Source organism: Ranitomeya variabilis, chromosome 8 (assembly GCF_051348905.1).
Source record: "Ranitomeya variabilis isolate aRanVar5 chromosome 8, aRanVar5.hap1, whole genome shotgun sequence".
In the NCBI taxonomy this organism is placed as follows: Eukaryota; Metazoa; Chordata; class Amphibia; order Anura; family Dendrobatidae; genus Ranitomeya; species Ranitomeya variabilis.
This window is the reverse complement of record NC_135239.1, coordinates 28,734,060-28,751,159: the sequence shown is the minus strand read 5'-3', so window position 1 is coordinate 28,751,159 and position 17,100 is coordinate 28,734,060. Positions and strand designations below refer to the sequence as shown.

Below are 17,100 nucleotides of genomic sequence, written 5' to 3'. Positions count from 1 at the left end.
ACTAGCTAACTGTCACCATATCAGTGGTCGTAACCAGGGATACTTAAGGTCCTGCAATGCCTGCACAGGAGGAAAGAGACATAGCGCATCAGAAAAACTATACTACATTTATAATTGGAGGTATTTGCTAATATTATTATTATTACACCTACTACATACTCAGTAAATTTTATACCAGGCTATTTGCGCTCCCGTGGGTGTAGGATCCAAGGCTTGTTATTATCCAAAAAAGGTTTTTATTATTTCTCAAGAAAAAGTACATACAACGCGTTTCGACAGTATAAATCTCTTCCTCAGGTATATTGTCTGTTATGACCTGGTGGTTAAGGAGCAACATGGGACGAGCCCTGAGGAGGTGGTATCTGTACTGACCGCAGTTCCTGATCCTAACACCAACACTAGAAGTAGCCGTGGAATGTTCCTGTCACTCCCTAGACATCTCGTCACAGCCGGAGAGATAACTACCCCTAAAGATGGAAACAGAAAGCTATCTTGCCTCAGAGAAATCCCCAAAGGAAAGACAGCCCCCCACAAACATTGACTGTGAGTGGAGAGGGAAATGACATACACAGAATGAAAACAGAATTTAGCAAAGGAGGCCACTACTACCTAAATAGACAGAATAGAAAAGAATACTGTGCGGTCAGTATTAAAAGCTAACAAAAATCCACACAGAGTATACAAAAAATCTCCACACCGACTCACGGTGTGGAGGGCAACTCTGCTTTCCCCAGAGCTTCCAGCTAAGTTGAATATATCATACTGACAAGCTGGACAAGAAAAAACATAACATGAGCAATATGATTAAGTCCACAGTAAGTGGACCACAAATGAACAACAAGGACTTATCTTTGCTGAAATGGAAAAGCTATCAGAGAAATCCAAGAAGAGGTCTGAATCCAACCAAGAAACATTGACAGCTGGCACGGGCTGAAGACTAAAGCCAGGCTAAATAGCAGAGCAGCCCCCTGAGGAAGGTAGTGATACCGAAACGCGCGTCGGGGTAGTTTGGAGCCCCCATACCGGACAATACAGCTATTACGGGTATGTGCAATCATTATGTGTTTCCATGCAATTTTCAGCCACTACTATGGCTGCTAGCTACTGAATAGGAGTTATCTCTCCTTAGATTATTACTTTTTTGCCTTGTGGCATTCAGTAATTCTGTCTGCCACTATGTGATGCACTTTACTTTACTTCCATATACTGGTCTTGTCTGGCTATGGGTGAGCACCAACCTTGGGCTTTTTTTAGCATGATGCTGGTGGCTGTTTCCATCTGTTAGCCCTGCTACACACTGTCTGTTCCTGTTTTATATGTATCATTTATATCTATTTAAATAAAGTACTATACATTTGGATCTCATGACTGCTTGGTTGTTTCTTGGTGTTCAATTCTAGATTGGTACAGTTATCCTTATGTCCATGCATGAGTGGTACATTTATATATCTTTTACTATTGGTATTATCCATATTTATCTTTTGTACTACTAATTATGCATATTAGAATTTCTTTATATAAGTTGAATATATCATACTGACAAGCTGGACAAGAAAAAACATAACATGAGCAATATGATTAAGTCCACAGTAAGTGGACCACAAATGAACAACAAGGACTTATCTTTGCTGAAATGGAAAAGCTATCAGAGAAATCCAAGAAGAGGTCTGAATCCAACCAAGAAACATTGACAGCTGGCACGGGCTGAAGACTAAAGCCAGGCTAAATAGCAGAGCAGGAGAGACGATCAGTGGAAGCAGCTGCTAATGCTAAACCCAAGGAGCAGCAGTTCCACTTAAAACCACCGGAGGGAGCCCAAGGACAGAATTCACAAAAGTGCCATTTACAACCACTGGAGGGAGCCCAAGAACGGAATTCACAACAATTGTCGTAAGGGTCATAAGTTGTTTTCGAAACACTTAGCCTGGTATAAAATTTATTGGATAACACTCCTATGGTTACTTGGTCTGAGTGATGTCCTTGCTACCAGGGATTTGCAGCATACCGACCACAGAAGAAATCCACCTTTGAACACCTAATGGTCCCAAGTGACCTATATGCAAGATATCAAGATTTATAAAAGGTGAGTGCCACCTATATTCACCCACGACCTTATTATACATTTACATTTAGATTGGTGCGCCTTTTTTTTCTTTCCTCCCCTTTAACCAGAAACCTACTACATATTGGGATAGGATCTTAGAGATGGGAATATCCCTTTAAGTACTTCCATTACCCATAAAACAATAATAGGGGAGGATTTATTCTTAGAATTCTGCATTACGCTTTTCCTCTGTTATTCCGCCTAGAAATGTAAGAATAATTTGATAAATAGGCGCTATCGTTTCCCTTGTGAATGGTGCATGGTCCAACACATTGAGATACAGTACAAACAGTCCTGAACATGTTAGACTGTCTAAGGACACCTCTACAGACAATGGGAATGGTAAGAATAGCGGGTCATGAAAGAATATCCACCCAGGGACGCAAAACAATACCAAGAAATGTCAACTTTGGGGCACATTTGCATTAGCTTCATCCAATTTGAGGCCCATTTAGGCTTAAAAAAAGCTACAAATAAATAATAATGTTTAGTTATATGTCAAGCATAAAATGGCTTGGTACAGGCTGTGATACCGTAAAGCAGAATCTGAGAAATTCTATGAGGCCATACCGTACCAATGTATCCCTTACATTTCATGAGAAGACAAGAAGTCTGGGTCTCACAATAAAAGTCCAAATTTATTATAGGTCTTTTCCATAAGTAAGATTCTCTCTGTAATACAGTGGCGGTACAAAAACCCCATATGGCGGCACATGTAATATCGAACCACAAGAACTCCACCACAAAGGCACCAGTCTAATAGCAGAAATGTAACGAAGGATTTTTCTTTTTACAGGAGGTCTGAAATACTTTGTGACAGATGAAGTGAGATCCAACGATTTGATTGACGCTTTTATCGGAATTGCAAATGAAAACGGAGGCCATTCTTCCACGGTCAATCAGGTAGTCATGTGACACTTCACATACTAATTAGAGCATTAAAAAGACCATTTTTATACACTCTTTTAGGGCACGTGAATATGTAAAAGAGGATGTTCTCTATCCTGACTCCTCATTTTTTGGGCTCTTGTGCAGAGCAGTTACAAAGAGCATCTCTCTGGAGGACCTGTTGTGTCCTGCATTACACCGATATCCCATCGATTTGAATGGACATTATGTATTACTTCATTTCTCCTGTGGTGGCGCTGCAGGGAAATTGATCACTGGCTGTGAGATTTTCCTGTAAATTCAGCTGATTATTGAGGGTCACTTTGTGATCTACTTATTGTTTAGAGACCCTTCTAAGAAGTAGAGATGCTCCAAAGTAATCCATTTATTGCCACACTGTGACTTTACATGATTAAGGAAAGGGGTTCTGAACCGTCCCTAGGACTGGGGCCCTAACTACCCCTGCTCCCAAAAGTACCTCTAAAGGTGAGGAGGTTTGGGCCACCAGCCTAGCTGTACTTCTGTTATTCTCTAAGCTGTCCCCTCTCCCAGGAGACCTGGGACAGAAATGCTAATGTATCAACACGTAAGATAGACACAGATAACGGAAAGCCAAAAACATACAAAACACTCACCAAACGAGAGAGGTATACAGGGAAGGATAGGAATATACCAACCAAATGGAAATAGGACAATAAGGAAAGCATACACACAAAAACAGCACGCAACAATCTCCAGTAGCAACAACGATCTCCAATTCAGCACAGCGTCTCCAAGGTGGTAGGAAGCAAAACTTTCATTTGAAAGGAAGAGAAGGTCTGACCAGATTTTATAGGGAAAGGAAATGACCAGGTCAGGAGCAGCTGTGAGATGGAGCTGCAAGTTTGTAACCAGCATAGAAAGAATTGTTAACCTCTTCACCACCAAAGGAAATGTAATCTATTTAATATGAAATACACACAGGCTAAATGGAAGATCTTTTAACCCCAGATCTCCCAAGAGGATGTGACTCGCTCGTGGCATTTATAGGACGTCTGATATACAACGTTGGAAAAAACTTTACATGACATTTACCGCTCATAATATTTAATAATTCCCTTTATATCTAACAGATAGAGAGCTCCACCATCAATTTGAACTCAGAAATGTGCATCAGTTACACTGTGCATATCGACGAGTCCGTGGGGGCAGAAACTTTCTTCACAGTTACCTGGCAGTTTTCTGAGCCATCTATCGAACTGGAGGACCCGGATGGAAAAATCTACTCTACTGCAAGCTTTACAAGGACAAGCGCTTCCAACCTGAGCCGAATGAAGGTTCCAGGAATGGCCACGGTAATGGTTTAAAGGGCAACGTGCAACTATATGGAAATACCGTAAATAGTGCTGTAAAGTGAAATGTAAAAGTGAGGATTCTCCAATTATTTTTTTATTTATTTTTTTTAAAATCCTGACTGTCACATTTAGACCACGATCACACGTTCAGTATTCGGTCAGTATTTTACATCAGTATTTGGGAGCCAAAATAAGGAGTGGGTGAAAATACAAAAGTGGTGACGGGTTTCTATTACACTTTTCCTCTGATTTTGGCTTATAATTACTGATTTCTTGGGCTACAGCATAGACATCATGTTCTCATCCACCTGAAAGGAGCAGTGCTCATTGTCGCCACCTACTGAGTCATTTTACATGAACTTTTCAGTAGGTTTTTTTTACCAAACGACGCATAGCGACGTGCAGTGCACGACGCTAGTGTGAAAGTAGCCTTACAGAGAGTCCTTTGTTATCTTCACATCTTTTTTTTCTTTCCAGAGAGGAACCTGGACTTTCACGCTCTGCAACAAATTTCCGGAAGCTCAGGTTTTAGGTATAATAGTGACGTCCAAATCCCCTGATGTGAACATCCCGCCGATCACAGTGAATGTCCATATGAACAAAGACGCCAACAAGTACCCCAACCCCATGACTGTCTACGCTTCCGTAAGCCAGGGGCTGCTACCGGTGAAAGGGGCGAAAGTCACAGCAATTATCACCCCAGAAAAGGGAAACAATATGGTTCTCGAACTCCTGGACAACGGAGCAGGTAGTGGAACTTTCTACAATACATTGTTTACATTTGTTGCAAACAAAAGCCACATTTTTATTTTTATTTCAATTTCAGAAAACCCGATTATTTTTTTTTAAATAAATAAATACAACGGTGCTTTACTCACCCTCCCTGGGTCCACACCTGAGTCTCCCCTGCTACTCCTGGCGTCTGCAATTGGCTGTAACCTATTGGAGAGATCAGCATCTCTGATAGGCTAGTGCCATCTACTCAGACAGAGCTGATTGGTTGCAGCGCTGTTGACCTGATGTCAGTGCTGCAGACAATACCATACACTGTGGACCTGGGGAGGATGAGTAAAGAACAGTTGTTTTTTTTTTAAATAAAGGTTACCAAAAGACAGAGGTTTTCCAAAACCAATTAACCCATTTAATTAGTAGCCTCCATTCACATGCAGAGCTGCATTCAGAATGATAGACATCCCAGCCACAGCCTTTATCCACCAAGTATGCAGCTGTACCTGTTAAGCAATGAAGAGGACACTGTGCTCCAGTCTGTAAGCCAATCGAGAGTAGTAATAGGAGATGGGCCCCTAATGATCAAAATATTCATGGCCTTTACTTAGATATTTTAGCCTCATAAAACCCCTTTAAGAAGGACATCATAACGTGGACAGATTGTCTCCAAAGAACTGAATTCTACCCAACTTCAGCCACCACTAGAGGGAGCTTGAGAGTTTACAGAGTCCAATAGGAGCTGTATAAATGCTTGTTAGTAAGCTCCCCCTAGTGGTGACTGAAGGAAGTCAGAATTCTATCATTTCCTGTATCTCTATGGCTGCGTCAAGAGAAGTAGAGCATGTCTTTACATGAAGAACATTTCTATTCACAGGTGCTGATACTGGAAAAGATGACGGCGTCTACTCAAAATATTTCTTCAGATTCAATGTCAGCGGACGGTACGGTCTGAAAGTGCGTGTCGCTTGTCCTGAGAGTGAGTGCGGGCTCACCTATCCTAAGAATCGAATTTTCGCCTTAACCGGTTTAGTTGAAGATGGTAAGAATAGGCACTGACGGCATCTTCCTTGTAAACTCATATCTATATAGCTTTACTATTATATATATAGATGGAGGCTGATTCCACGCCTGTGTCACAGTCTACAGATGCATTCACAATTTTACAGGCTCCAGAGAGGAAATCTCCCCACTTTCCCTGCTAGCTCAATGTTAGCACCAATGTTTGCATCAAGAGGCAAACCTGGACAGATGCCTAGGGCCACTGAGATTGTGGGGCCCATGCTAGTCTGACAAAGGATGGTTTATGTTGTTTGTAACTATGAAGGAGGGGTAGACAGGGGTTCACTTTTCTCTGGTGATGGCCATTCTTGGAAGCCTCTTTTTAGATGGCAATGGACAGATATTCTATATGGACACAAGTATAGGGATGTCTAAACATTATATCTACAGGAGCTTTTATGACAAACCATACCAAATCCATAGGCACTAATGTGGAGTTGGACCCCACTTTGCAGCTAAAACTGCTTCTACTCATGTGATGTTGGGGAGAGGGCCATCTCCATTCTAGTCCATCCCAAAGGTGTTCAATTTACCCAACTCAAACACATCGATCAGATGCCAGTTAGATAACAGTGATCCATCATTCCACAGAACATATTTCCAGACTCCAGTTGTGGCGGCTTTACACCACTCCATCCATCACTCGGGATTGCGCTTGGTGATGTAAGGCTGCATGAGGCTCTCGACAGGGGCGCAGTGTTTGTGCTAATAACAGAGGAGGTCTGGACTCTGCAGATATGGAATCAGCAGAGCGGTGTAACTTTGTGGCTGACTTGCTACCGTTCCTTCCACTTCTCAATATTATCACTCACAAGTGATGGGGGAAGATTAAGGGTATGTTTCCACGTTCAGTTTTGCTTCAGGCTTTGGTCAGGATTTTATGCAGGTAAAATCCTGACCAAAACTGCACCTGAGGTCACTGGCAGGTCACCTGCGGTGTACCTGCGTGTTTTGCTCATAGTAGCAACATGCTGCGTTTCGAAAAAACGCACCACGCATGCGTTTTCGCGGCAAAAACGCATGCGTTTTTAAACGCATAGTGGAGTCTGGATTTCATGAAATCCCATCCACTATGCTGTAACATCTGGACGCTGCGTTTTTGACGCTGCGGAAAAACGCAGCGTCAAAAACGCAGCGTTTCCTGAACGTGGAAACATACCCTTAGGTGGAAGAAATATCATTGCCGGACTTGTTACCCCGGTGGCTCATTTTACAGGACGGATGTTATACACCAGGGGGAGCCGGATGTTATACACCAGGGGGAGCCAGATGTTATACACCAGGGGGAGACGGATGTTATACACCAGGGGGACACAGATGTTATACACCAGGGGGAGCCGGATGTTATACACCAGGGGGAGCCGGATGTTATACACCAGGGGGAGCTGGATGTTATACACCAGGGGGAGCTGGATTTTATACACCAGGGGGAGCCAGATGTTATACACCAGGGGGAGACGGATGTTATACACCAGGGGGACACAGATGTTATACACCGGGGGGGCCGGATGTTATACACCAGGGGGAGCCGGATGTTATACACCAGGGGGAGAGGGATGTTATACACCAGGGGGAGCTGGATGTTATACACCAGGGGGAGCCGGATGTTATACACCAGGGGGAGCCAGATGTTATACACCAGGGGGAGACGGATGTTATACACCAGGGGGACACAGATGTTATACACCAGGGGGGGCCGGATGTTATACACCAGGGGGAGCCGGATGTTATACACCAGGGGGAGAGGGATGTTATACATTAGGGGGAGCTGGATGTTATACACCAGGGGGAGCCGGATGTTATACACCAGGGGGAGCCGGATGTTATACACCAGGGGGAGCCGGATGTTATACACCAGGGGGAGAGGGATGTTATACACCAGGGGGAGCCGGATGTTATACACCAGGGGGAGCCGGATGTTATACACCAGGGGGAGCCACATGTTATACACCAGGGGGAGACGGATGTTATACACCAGGGGGACACAGATGTTATACACCAGGGGGGGCCGGATGTTATACACCAGGGGGAGCCGGATGTTATACACCAGGGGGAGCCGGATGTTATACACCAGGGGGAGAGGGATGTTATACACCAGGGGGAGCTGGATGTTATACACCAGGGGGAGCCGGATGTTATACACCAGGGGGAGACGGATGTTATACACCAGGGGGAGACAGATGTTATACACCAGGGGGAGACAGATGTTATACACCAGGGGGAGACAGATGTTATATACCAGGGGGAGACAGATGTTATACACCAGAGGGAGACGGATGTTATACACCAGGGGGAGACGGATGTTATACACCAGGGGGAGACGGATGTTATACACCAGGGGGAGATGGATGTTATACACCAGGGGGATACGGATGTTATACACCAGGGGGAGCCAAATGTTATACACCAGGGGGAGACAGATGTTATACACCAGGGGGGAGCTGGATGTTATACACCAGGGGGAGACAGATGTTATACACCAGGGGGAGACGGATGTTATACACCAGGGGGAGACGGATGTTATACACCAGGGGGAGCCAAATGTTATACACCAGGGGGAGACAGATGTTATACACCAGGGGGGAGCTGGATGTTATACACCAGGGGGAGACGGATGTTATACACCAGGGGGAGACGGATGTTATACACCAGGGGGAGACGGATGTTATACACCAGGGGGAGACGGATGTTATACACCAGGGGGAGACGGATGTTATACACCAGGGGGAGACGGATGTTATACACCAGGGGGAGACGGATGTTATACACCAGGGGGAGACGGATGTTATACACCAGGGGCAGACGGATGTTATACACCAGGGGCAGACGGATGTTATACACCAGGGGGAGATGGATGTTATACACCAGGGGGAGACGGATGTTATACACCAGGGGGAGACGGATGTTATACACCAGGGGGAGACGGATGTTATACACCAGGGGGAGACGGATGTTATACACCAGGGGGAGACGGATGTTATACACCAGGGGCAGACGGATGTTATACACCAGGGGCAGACGGATGTTATACACCAGGGGGAGATGGATGTTATACCCCAGGGGGAGACAGATGTTATACACCAGGGGGAGACCGATGTTATACACCAGGGGGAGACGGATGTTATACACCAGGGGGACACAGATGTTATACACCAGGGGGAGCCGGATGTTATACACCAGGGAGAGCTGGATGTTATACACCAGGGGGAGACGGATGTTATACACCGGGGGGGCGGGTTTGTTATACACCAGGGGGAGACGGATGTTATACACCAGGGGGAGACGGATGTTATACACCATGAGGGCCGAATGTTATACACCAGGGGGGGCGGGTTTGTTATACACCGGGGGCCCGGATGCCATACACTAAGGGAAGCAATGGGACTGAATAAAAACCTGAATTCAAGAATTATGAGGTTGCTATCATTATGCTTTGGGAATACTCCCAGCAGTTACCTCTGACGGAAGCAAAAAATAAGATGTGAATAGAGCTCTCCATATTATCGCAGTGGGGGTCTCACTTTTGCCCAGGGGCCTCTATATACCTTGAGGAGGCCCTGTGTGAAGATTGAGCTCAGCCATATGTGAAATCTCAGCTGTAAATGAGTAGACGTGGGGCGATCTGTTCTCTGTCATTACAGGTAAGGTCGTGATGAACCCATCAATGCCTCCAGAAGACCATGTTCTTCCAGCGCTGGGACCACTCACGAGAGCGGCTGCTGGTGGATCGTTCATGGTGTCTGATGTCATATACACAAAAACAGATGTTTATCCACCGGGGAAAATTACAGATTTAGAGGCGAAGAGTAAAGCTGACAGCATTGTCTTATCCTGGACGGCACCTGGAGATGATCTGGACCAAGGAAACGGTGCGAGGGTTTATACTACACTGGGGACAAATTATATCTATAATATAACGCTGGGAGCGTCACTCTGTCCGAAGCCTTTATAGACTGCGCAAGCGCCGGCGCAGTCTGGACCCCACAGAGCGACGCTCCCAGGAGATCGCGGTATGCGTAAGCGCTGAACGCACACCGCGATCTCCAACAGAGAAGCAGGGACGAGCCAGGAGGCGGAGGGTGAGAATACTTACCTGTCCCGTTCCACCGACGCGCCATTCCGGGCCATGAATATCCCCCTGCTCCCGGAATCGGCGCCTGCGCAGTCCGCGCTTTCCGGCGCCATTTTCTTGAAGACACATTGCAGTGTGTCTTCAAGAAAATGGCGCCGGAAAGCGCGGACTGCGCAGGCGCCGATTCCGGGAGCAGGGGGATATTCATGGCCCGGAATGGCGTCGGTGGAACGGGACAGGTAAGTATACTCACCCTCCGCAAGTAACAAATTGCTGTGCCATGAGGCTGTGGCACTTCATGCCACAGCTATTTGTTACTTACGCCACTTACGTCCACAGCCACCGCACCCAGCACAGCCGCCGCACCCAGCACAGCCGCCGCACCCAGCACAGCCGCCCACAGCCGCCGCACCCAGCACAGCCGCCGCACTCAGCACAGCCGTCCACAGCCGCCGCACCCAGCACAGCCACGCACAGCCGCCCACAGCCGCCGCACCCAGTACAGCCACCCACAGCCGCCGCACCCACCACAGCCACCGCACCCAGTACAGCCACGCACAGCCGCCGCACCCAGCACAGCCGCCTACAGCCACGCACAGCCGCTGCACCCAGCACAGCCGCCCACAGCCACGCACAGGCGCCTACAGCCACGCACAGCCACCGCACCCAGCACAGCCGCCGCACCCAGCACAGCCACGCACAGCCACCGCACCCAGCACAGCCGTCCACAGCCGCCGCACCCAGCACAGCCACGCACAGCCGCCTACAGCCACACACAGACGCCTACAGCCACGCACAGCCGCCGCACCCAGCACAGCCGCCCACAGCCACGCACAGCCGCCTACAGCCACGCACAGCCGCTGCACCCAGCACAGCCACCGCACCCAGCACAGCCATCCACAGCCGCCGCACCCAGCACAGCCACGCACAGCCGCCGCACCCACCACAGCCACCGCACCCAGCACAGCGACGCACAGCCGCCCACAGCCACGCACAGCCGCTGCACCTAGCACAGCCACCGGACCCAGCACAGCCATCCACAGCCGCCGCACCCAGCACAGCCACGCACAGCCGCCTACAGCCACACACAGCCGCCGCACCCAGCACAGCCGCCCACAGCCACGCACAGCCGCCTACAGCCACGCACAGCCGCTGCACCCAGCACAGCCACCACACCCAGCACAGCCGTCCACAGCCGCCGCACCCAGCACAGCCACGCACAGCCGCCGCACCCACCACAGCCACCGCACCCAGCACAGCGACGCACAGCCGCCGCACCCAGCACAGCCGCCCACAGCCACCCACAGCCACGCACAGCCGCTGCACCTAGCACAGCCACCGGACCCAGCACAGCCGTCCACAGCCACCGCACCCAGCACAGCTGCCCGCACCCAGCACAGCCACGCACAGCCGCCGCACCCACCACAGCCGCCGCACCCAGCACAGCCGCCCACAGCCACGCACAGCCACCCACAGCCGCTGCACCTAGCACAGCCACCGCACCCAGCACAGCCGTCCACAGCCGCCGCACCCAGCACAGCCACCCACAGCCGCCCGCACCCAGCACAGCCGCGCCACATACAGCCGCCCGCACTCAGCACAGCCGCCGCACTCAGCACAGCCACCGCACCCAGCACAGCCACGCACAGCCGCCTACAGCCACGCACAGCCGCCGCACCCAGCACAGCCGCCGCACCCAGCACAGCCACGCACAGCCGCCGCACCCAGCACAGCCACCGCACCCAGCACAGCCGTCCACAGCCGCCGCACCCAGCACAGCCACGCACAGCCGCCCACAGCCACGCACAGCCGCCCAGAGCCACGCACAGCCGCTGCACCCAGCACAGCCGCCCACAGCCGCCGCACCCAGCACAGCCGCCGCACCCAGCACAGCCACGCACAGCCGCCGCACCCAGCACAGCCGCCACACCCAGCACAGCCGCCCACAGCCACACACAGCCGCTGCACCCAGCACAGCCACCGCACCCAGCACAGCCACCCACAGCCGCCCGCACCCAGCAGCGCCACGCACAGCCGCCCGCACTCAGCACAGCCGCCCGCACTCAGCACAGCCGCCCGCACTCAGCACAGCCGCCCGCACTCAGCACAGCCGCCCGCACTCAGCACAGCCGCCCGCACTCAGCACAGCCGCCCGCACTCAGCACAGCCGCCCGCACTCCGCACAGCCGCCCGCACTCCGCACAGCCGCCCGCACTCCGCACAGCCGCCCGCAATGATGGGGGCGCAGGATGGAGCAGCACGTGATAGGATGGGGGCGCAGGATGGGAGCACATGACAGGATGGGGATGCAGGATGGAGCAGCACATGACACGGTGGAGCAGCACATGACAGGATGGGGCGCAGGATGGAGCAGCACATGACACGGTGGAGCAGCACATGACAGGATGGGGATGCAGGATGGAGCAGCACATGACACGGTGGAGCAGCACATGACAGGATGGGGGCGCAGGATGGAGCAGCACATGACACGGTGGAGCAGCACATGACAGGATGGGGATGCAGGATGGAGCAGCACATGACACGGTGGAGCAGCACATGACAGGATGGGGGCGCAGGATGGAGCAGCACATGACAGGATGGGAGAGCAAGATGGGAGCAGCACATACCAGGATGGAGACCATATACCAATATAAATGCTCGCCACCCGGGCGTAGAACGGGTTCAATAGCTAGTATATATATATATATATATATATATATATATATATATATATATATGTCTTCTTCCTATCCTTCTTAGAATAAAACAATCACAATGATAACGATGATGTGCTTCCTAAATTGATTTTTAAATGGGAGCAGGAAAATAGCAGTACCGCCTGCAAAAGCCATCTGTTGGTGGTAGTGGTTTCGGACCGCTCATGCGCTTATTTTTTGCTGCTAAGTTTACATTAGTACAGTGCCCTCCGATGAGCATTACGGTACTTGTGGGTTTCTACCAGAATTCTTGATAAAACAGGACACGAACAGGAACCCTAACACATGGGGTCTGTTACTACTCCATACAATAATGATGAAGTCCAGCATTATCTAGTACAACGGCAGGTTCAGGTCCCCGAAGGAGAAGTTTACCATCCCCTTAATCGTACTGACCTGACAAATGATTTTGCCGGATCATTCTTACTGAACCCCCCCCCCCCCCCAAAAAAAAAAGTCCAAAAACTAAAAAGGTGTGTTTTTTTTCACCATTTTAATCTACTTGGATTTTTTTTTCCATTCTTCAGTACATTATATGGTAAAGTGAATGGCGTTATTTAAAACGCCATTTTTATTTTAAAAAAACTACGCCCTTGTACGGCCTTGTCTTCAGAGTGATTAATAAGTTAGATCTCTGGGAAGAAGAGGAAGAAAATAATAAAGTGCAAAAAAAAAATTGTCCCCTTTAGGAAGGTGTTAAAGTTCTGATGTATTCTATGTAATGGTTGCAGTAAAAAATACATTTTTCTTTTCTTTTTTTCCAGCTCTGAGTTACGACTTGAGAGTGAGCGGCAATATTACAGAACTCAGGGATAAGTTTGAGAGTTCTGCCGTCGTGGACATCGCCGATCTGAAACCGAGCTCGGCCGGATCACGGGAAACGTTCACGTTTATTTCCAAACATGATACAGAAGACGGCGACATCTTTTATTTTGCTCTAATTGCTGTTGATGAAAATATGCAGAAATCAGCACCATCTAATATAGCACAGGCCGCCGTCCGGGTGCCTACGGTGCCAGGCGTCACGCAGTGCCCTACACAAAAAAGGACAACCTGTACGGCAAACCATATCCAGGTGTGTAAGCCGGGGTCCACATCTGCCCCAAAACAACCTGTAAAGTGCCCATCTAGGCCCAAACCTGTATGCCCCACTGCAGAGGAGCAGCCGCTGCCAGACAAGAACTAACCCAGAACGTACACGCTACAGAGATCTGTTACCGAGGCGTCTGCTCGAAAATCCATAGTGACCGGTTATCATGGAAAGGAGTTTATTACGCTCCAAAGATTCTCCAGACCCCAATAATAAAAAGGAAGGGAGTCAAAAAACGATAAAACACATTATAGTCCCGTCCTAGATCTTCACCTGTCCTCACGCCTCCTCTGCTGCAGCCTCCATGCTCCTCCACCCCGGTTTCCAGTTCTTCCAGAATATTGGCCGGCGATTGTCTCCACTCGGTCACAGAGGGGGCAATGCTCATTAATGGCGTCCAATCACTGGCATCAGTGCCAGAAGAACTGATGCCGGATGCAGTGGACCCGAGAGATGCGGCAGAGCGGGCGCAAGGACGGGGGACTCTAATGTATTATTTAAACCCCTTCTCGCCATTCAAAACAAGACATCAAATGGAGGCAGGCTGACCCCTATTTTGCAGGATTTTTGCAAATCGAAACTGAAAAATTTTGGGTGGGATTTTGTAACTAATTTGATTTGCTACTGATCGAGTCACTCATGCCTACTTGCAGATTTTAGCACAAATAGGACATGCTCCAGAATTTCCAACTTTGGAAGCTAAGGACCAAAACAGGGAGTATTGTAGCAATAAAGATATTTGATACAAATTATTTCTACCGACTTTGGAAGCAGAAACATTTTAGGGAATTTTATTTTATTTTTTTGCTGCCCCCAGCCACCACTAGAGGGAGCTATCTACTTACATTAAAATTCACTGAAGGCAGAAGGAACGATATTCAGAAATATATAAGCAGCTGCAGCCCCCTTGTGGCTGCGCAAAGCAGCTTTTTTTTAATGATTAACCACAATGAAAACATATGATTGTAATTATTACAAATGATTGGAATATGAGCAATTACATGGAAAATAAATAAATACTTTTCTCATGATAATCCCTTCTATCTACGATACATTATACTATAGCTATATTAATAAAATCTATGTACCGTATAAATGTTTTTCTTTTTAATTTAATGTAGTCATTTCTACCAGTTTTGGTTGTTTTACTTCTTACTGGCACTTTTAGGCCATGTTCACACGCTGCGGTTTTTACCGCGGAACCGCCGCGATTTTGATGCTGCGGGTCCGCAGCAGTTTCCAAAGCGTTTACATTAACATGTAAACCCTATGGAAACCGCAAACCGCAGTGCACATGCTGCGGGAAAAACCGCGCAGAAACGCAGCGGTTTACAACCCGCAGCATGTCACTTCTTTGTGCAGAATCGCTGCGATTCTGCACCCATAGGCCATGTTCACGCGCTGCGGGTTCCTCTGCGGGTTAATCCCGCAGCGGAATTGAAAATCTGCAGGGCAAAACCGCTGTGGTTATCCCTGCAGATTTATCGCGGTTTGTTCCGCGGTTTCCGCTGCGGGATTACTGCTGTACTATTGATGCTGCATATGCAGCAATATGCAGCATCAATAGTAATGTAAAAAATAATAAAAATTGGCTATACTCACCCTCTGACGTCGCGATCTCCCCGGCGCTGCAAGCGGCTGTGCCGACAAGGACCTTCGTGACGTCACGGTCATGTGACCGCGGCGTCATCACGGTCATGTGACCGCGACGTCACCACAGGTCCTGTTCGGCACAGCAACTGAGACCGGACGCCGCGGGCAGCGCTGAGAGGTGAGTATAGCTTCATTTTTTATTTTAATTCTTTTTTTTACACTATTTTATGGTTCCCAGGGCCTGGAGGAGAGTCTCCTCTCCTCCACCCCAGGTACCACCCGCACATTAACCGCTTACTTCCCGCAACGTGGGCACAGCCCCATGCGGGAAGTAAGCGGTTCAATGCATTCCTATTAGTATGAATGCTGCACTACCACAAATGGCCACCAGGTGGAGTCCAACCTGAAGTATATTAGTATTATGCAGAGGTATTACAGGGGGCTGCATACATGTAGAAGAGGTGGGATATGTTGGGGAAAAAGCAAGTCATTAATCTGGCGGCAGCAGGAAAAATTAGAAAGTATAAGGGCCTAATTGTAATGAGTAGATGACCGGATCAGAGCATCTCCAAAATGTCCGGTCTTGTGGGTCATCATCGGAATACAGTGGTTAGTACCAACCAAAAGTTGTCCAAGAAAAGGACGCGGGTGAACTGATAACTGGGTCACAAGGGCACAAAGGTTTTTTGATGTACATGGGGAGTCAAGACTAGTCTGTTTGGTCCAAACCCACCAAGATATCTTCCGGCACAAATTGCTACAAAAGTTACTGCTGGCCCACTGGGTGTAATGGGGCTGGATGTTACACACCGGGTGTATGGGGTCAGATGTTATACTCCGTGGGTAATGAAAATGAATGAAAAACTGAATTCAATGATTAAGACATGTCCTGATATTCTTCTAAAGAGAGTGTAACTCCAAAGCAGAGAAAATGCGACCAATCAATGCATAAACAGACCACTAGATGGCAGCAGCGTGTCAGGAATGTACAATGTAAAGGTACCGTCACACTAAGCAACGTCGCCAGCGATCTGTGACGTTGCAGCGTCCTAGGGAGCGAGATCGCTGTATTTGACACGCAGCAGCGATCAGAATCCCGCTGTGAAATTGCTGGTCGCTGCTAGAAGGTCTGCACATTATTTGGTCGCTAGGTCGCCGTGTATCGCCGTGTTTGACGGCAAAAGCAACCATACCAGCGATATTTTACACTGGTAACCAGGGTAAACATCGGGTTACTAAGCGCAGGGCCGCGCTTAGTAACCCGATGTTTACCCTGGTTACCAGCGTAAAATGTAAAAAAAAACAAACAGTACATACTCACATGCTTCCACCGGCGTCCGCTTCCCACACTGACTGAGCGCCGCAAATTGAAAGTGAAAGCACAGCACAGCGGTGACGTCACCGCTGTGCCCTGCTACTGCCGGCGCTCAGTCATTACAGGAAGCGGACGCCGGGGGACGCATGTAAGTATGTACTTACATTTTACGCTGGTAACCAGGGTAAACATCGGGTTA

The 17,100-nt window shown here is 48.8% G+C and overlaps 1 protein-coding gene across 1 annotated transcript in view; it reads left to right on the top strand.

Moving 5' to 3' along the window:
- LOC143787351 (calcium-activated chloride channel regulator 1-like) overlaps positions 1–16,577 on the top strand; it is a 97,838-nt gene extending 81,261 nt beyond the window's left edge. Inside the window, exons 9-15 of the mRNA XM_077276012.1 lie at positions 2,901–3,007; positions 4,105–4,326; positions 4,804–5,074; positions 5,930–6,094; positions 9,756–9,983; positions 13,668–15,161; positions 15,945–16,577. Of these exons, the coding sequence (XP_077132127.1) occupies positions 2,901–3,007; positions 4,105–4,326; positions 4,804–5,074; positions 5,930–6,094; positions 9,756–9,983; positions 13,668–14,089 (1,415 nt within the window). The 3' untranslated portion in view covers positions 14,090–15,161; positions 15,945–16,577. The remainder of the gene's footprint in view (positions 1–2,900; positions 3,008–4,104; positions 4,327–4,803; positions 5,075–5,929; positions 6,095–9,755; positions 9,984–13,667; positions 15,162–15,944) is intronic.
- The last annotated feature ends 523 nt before the right edge of the window (positions 16,578–17,100 follow it).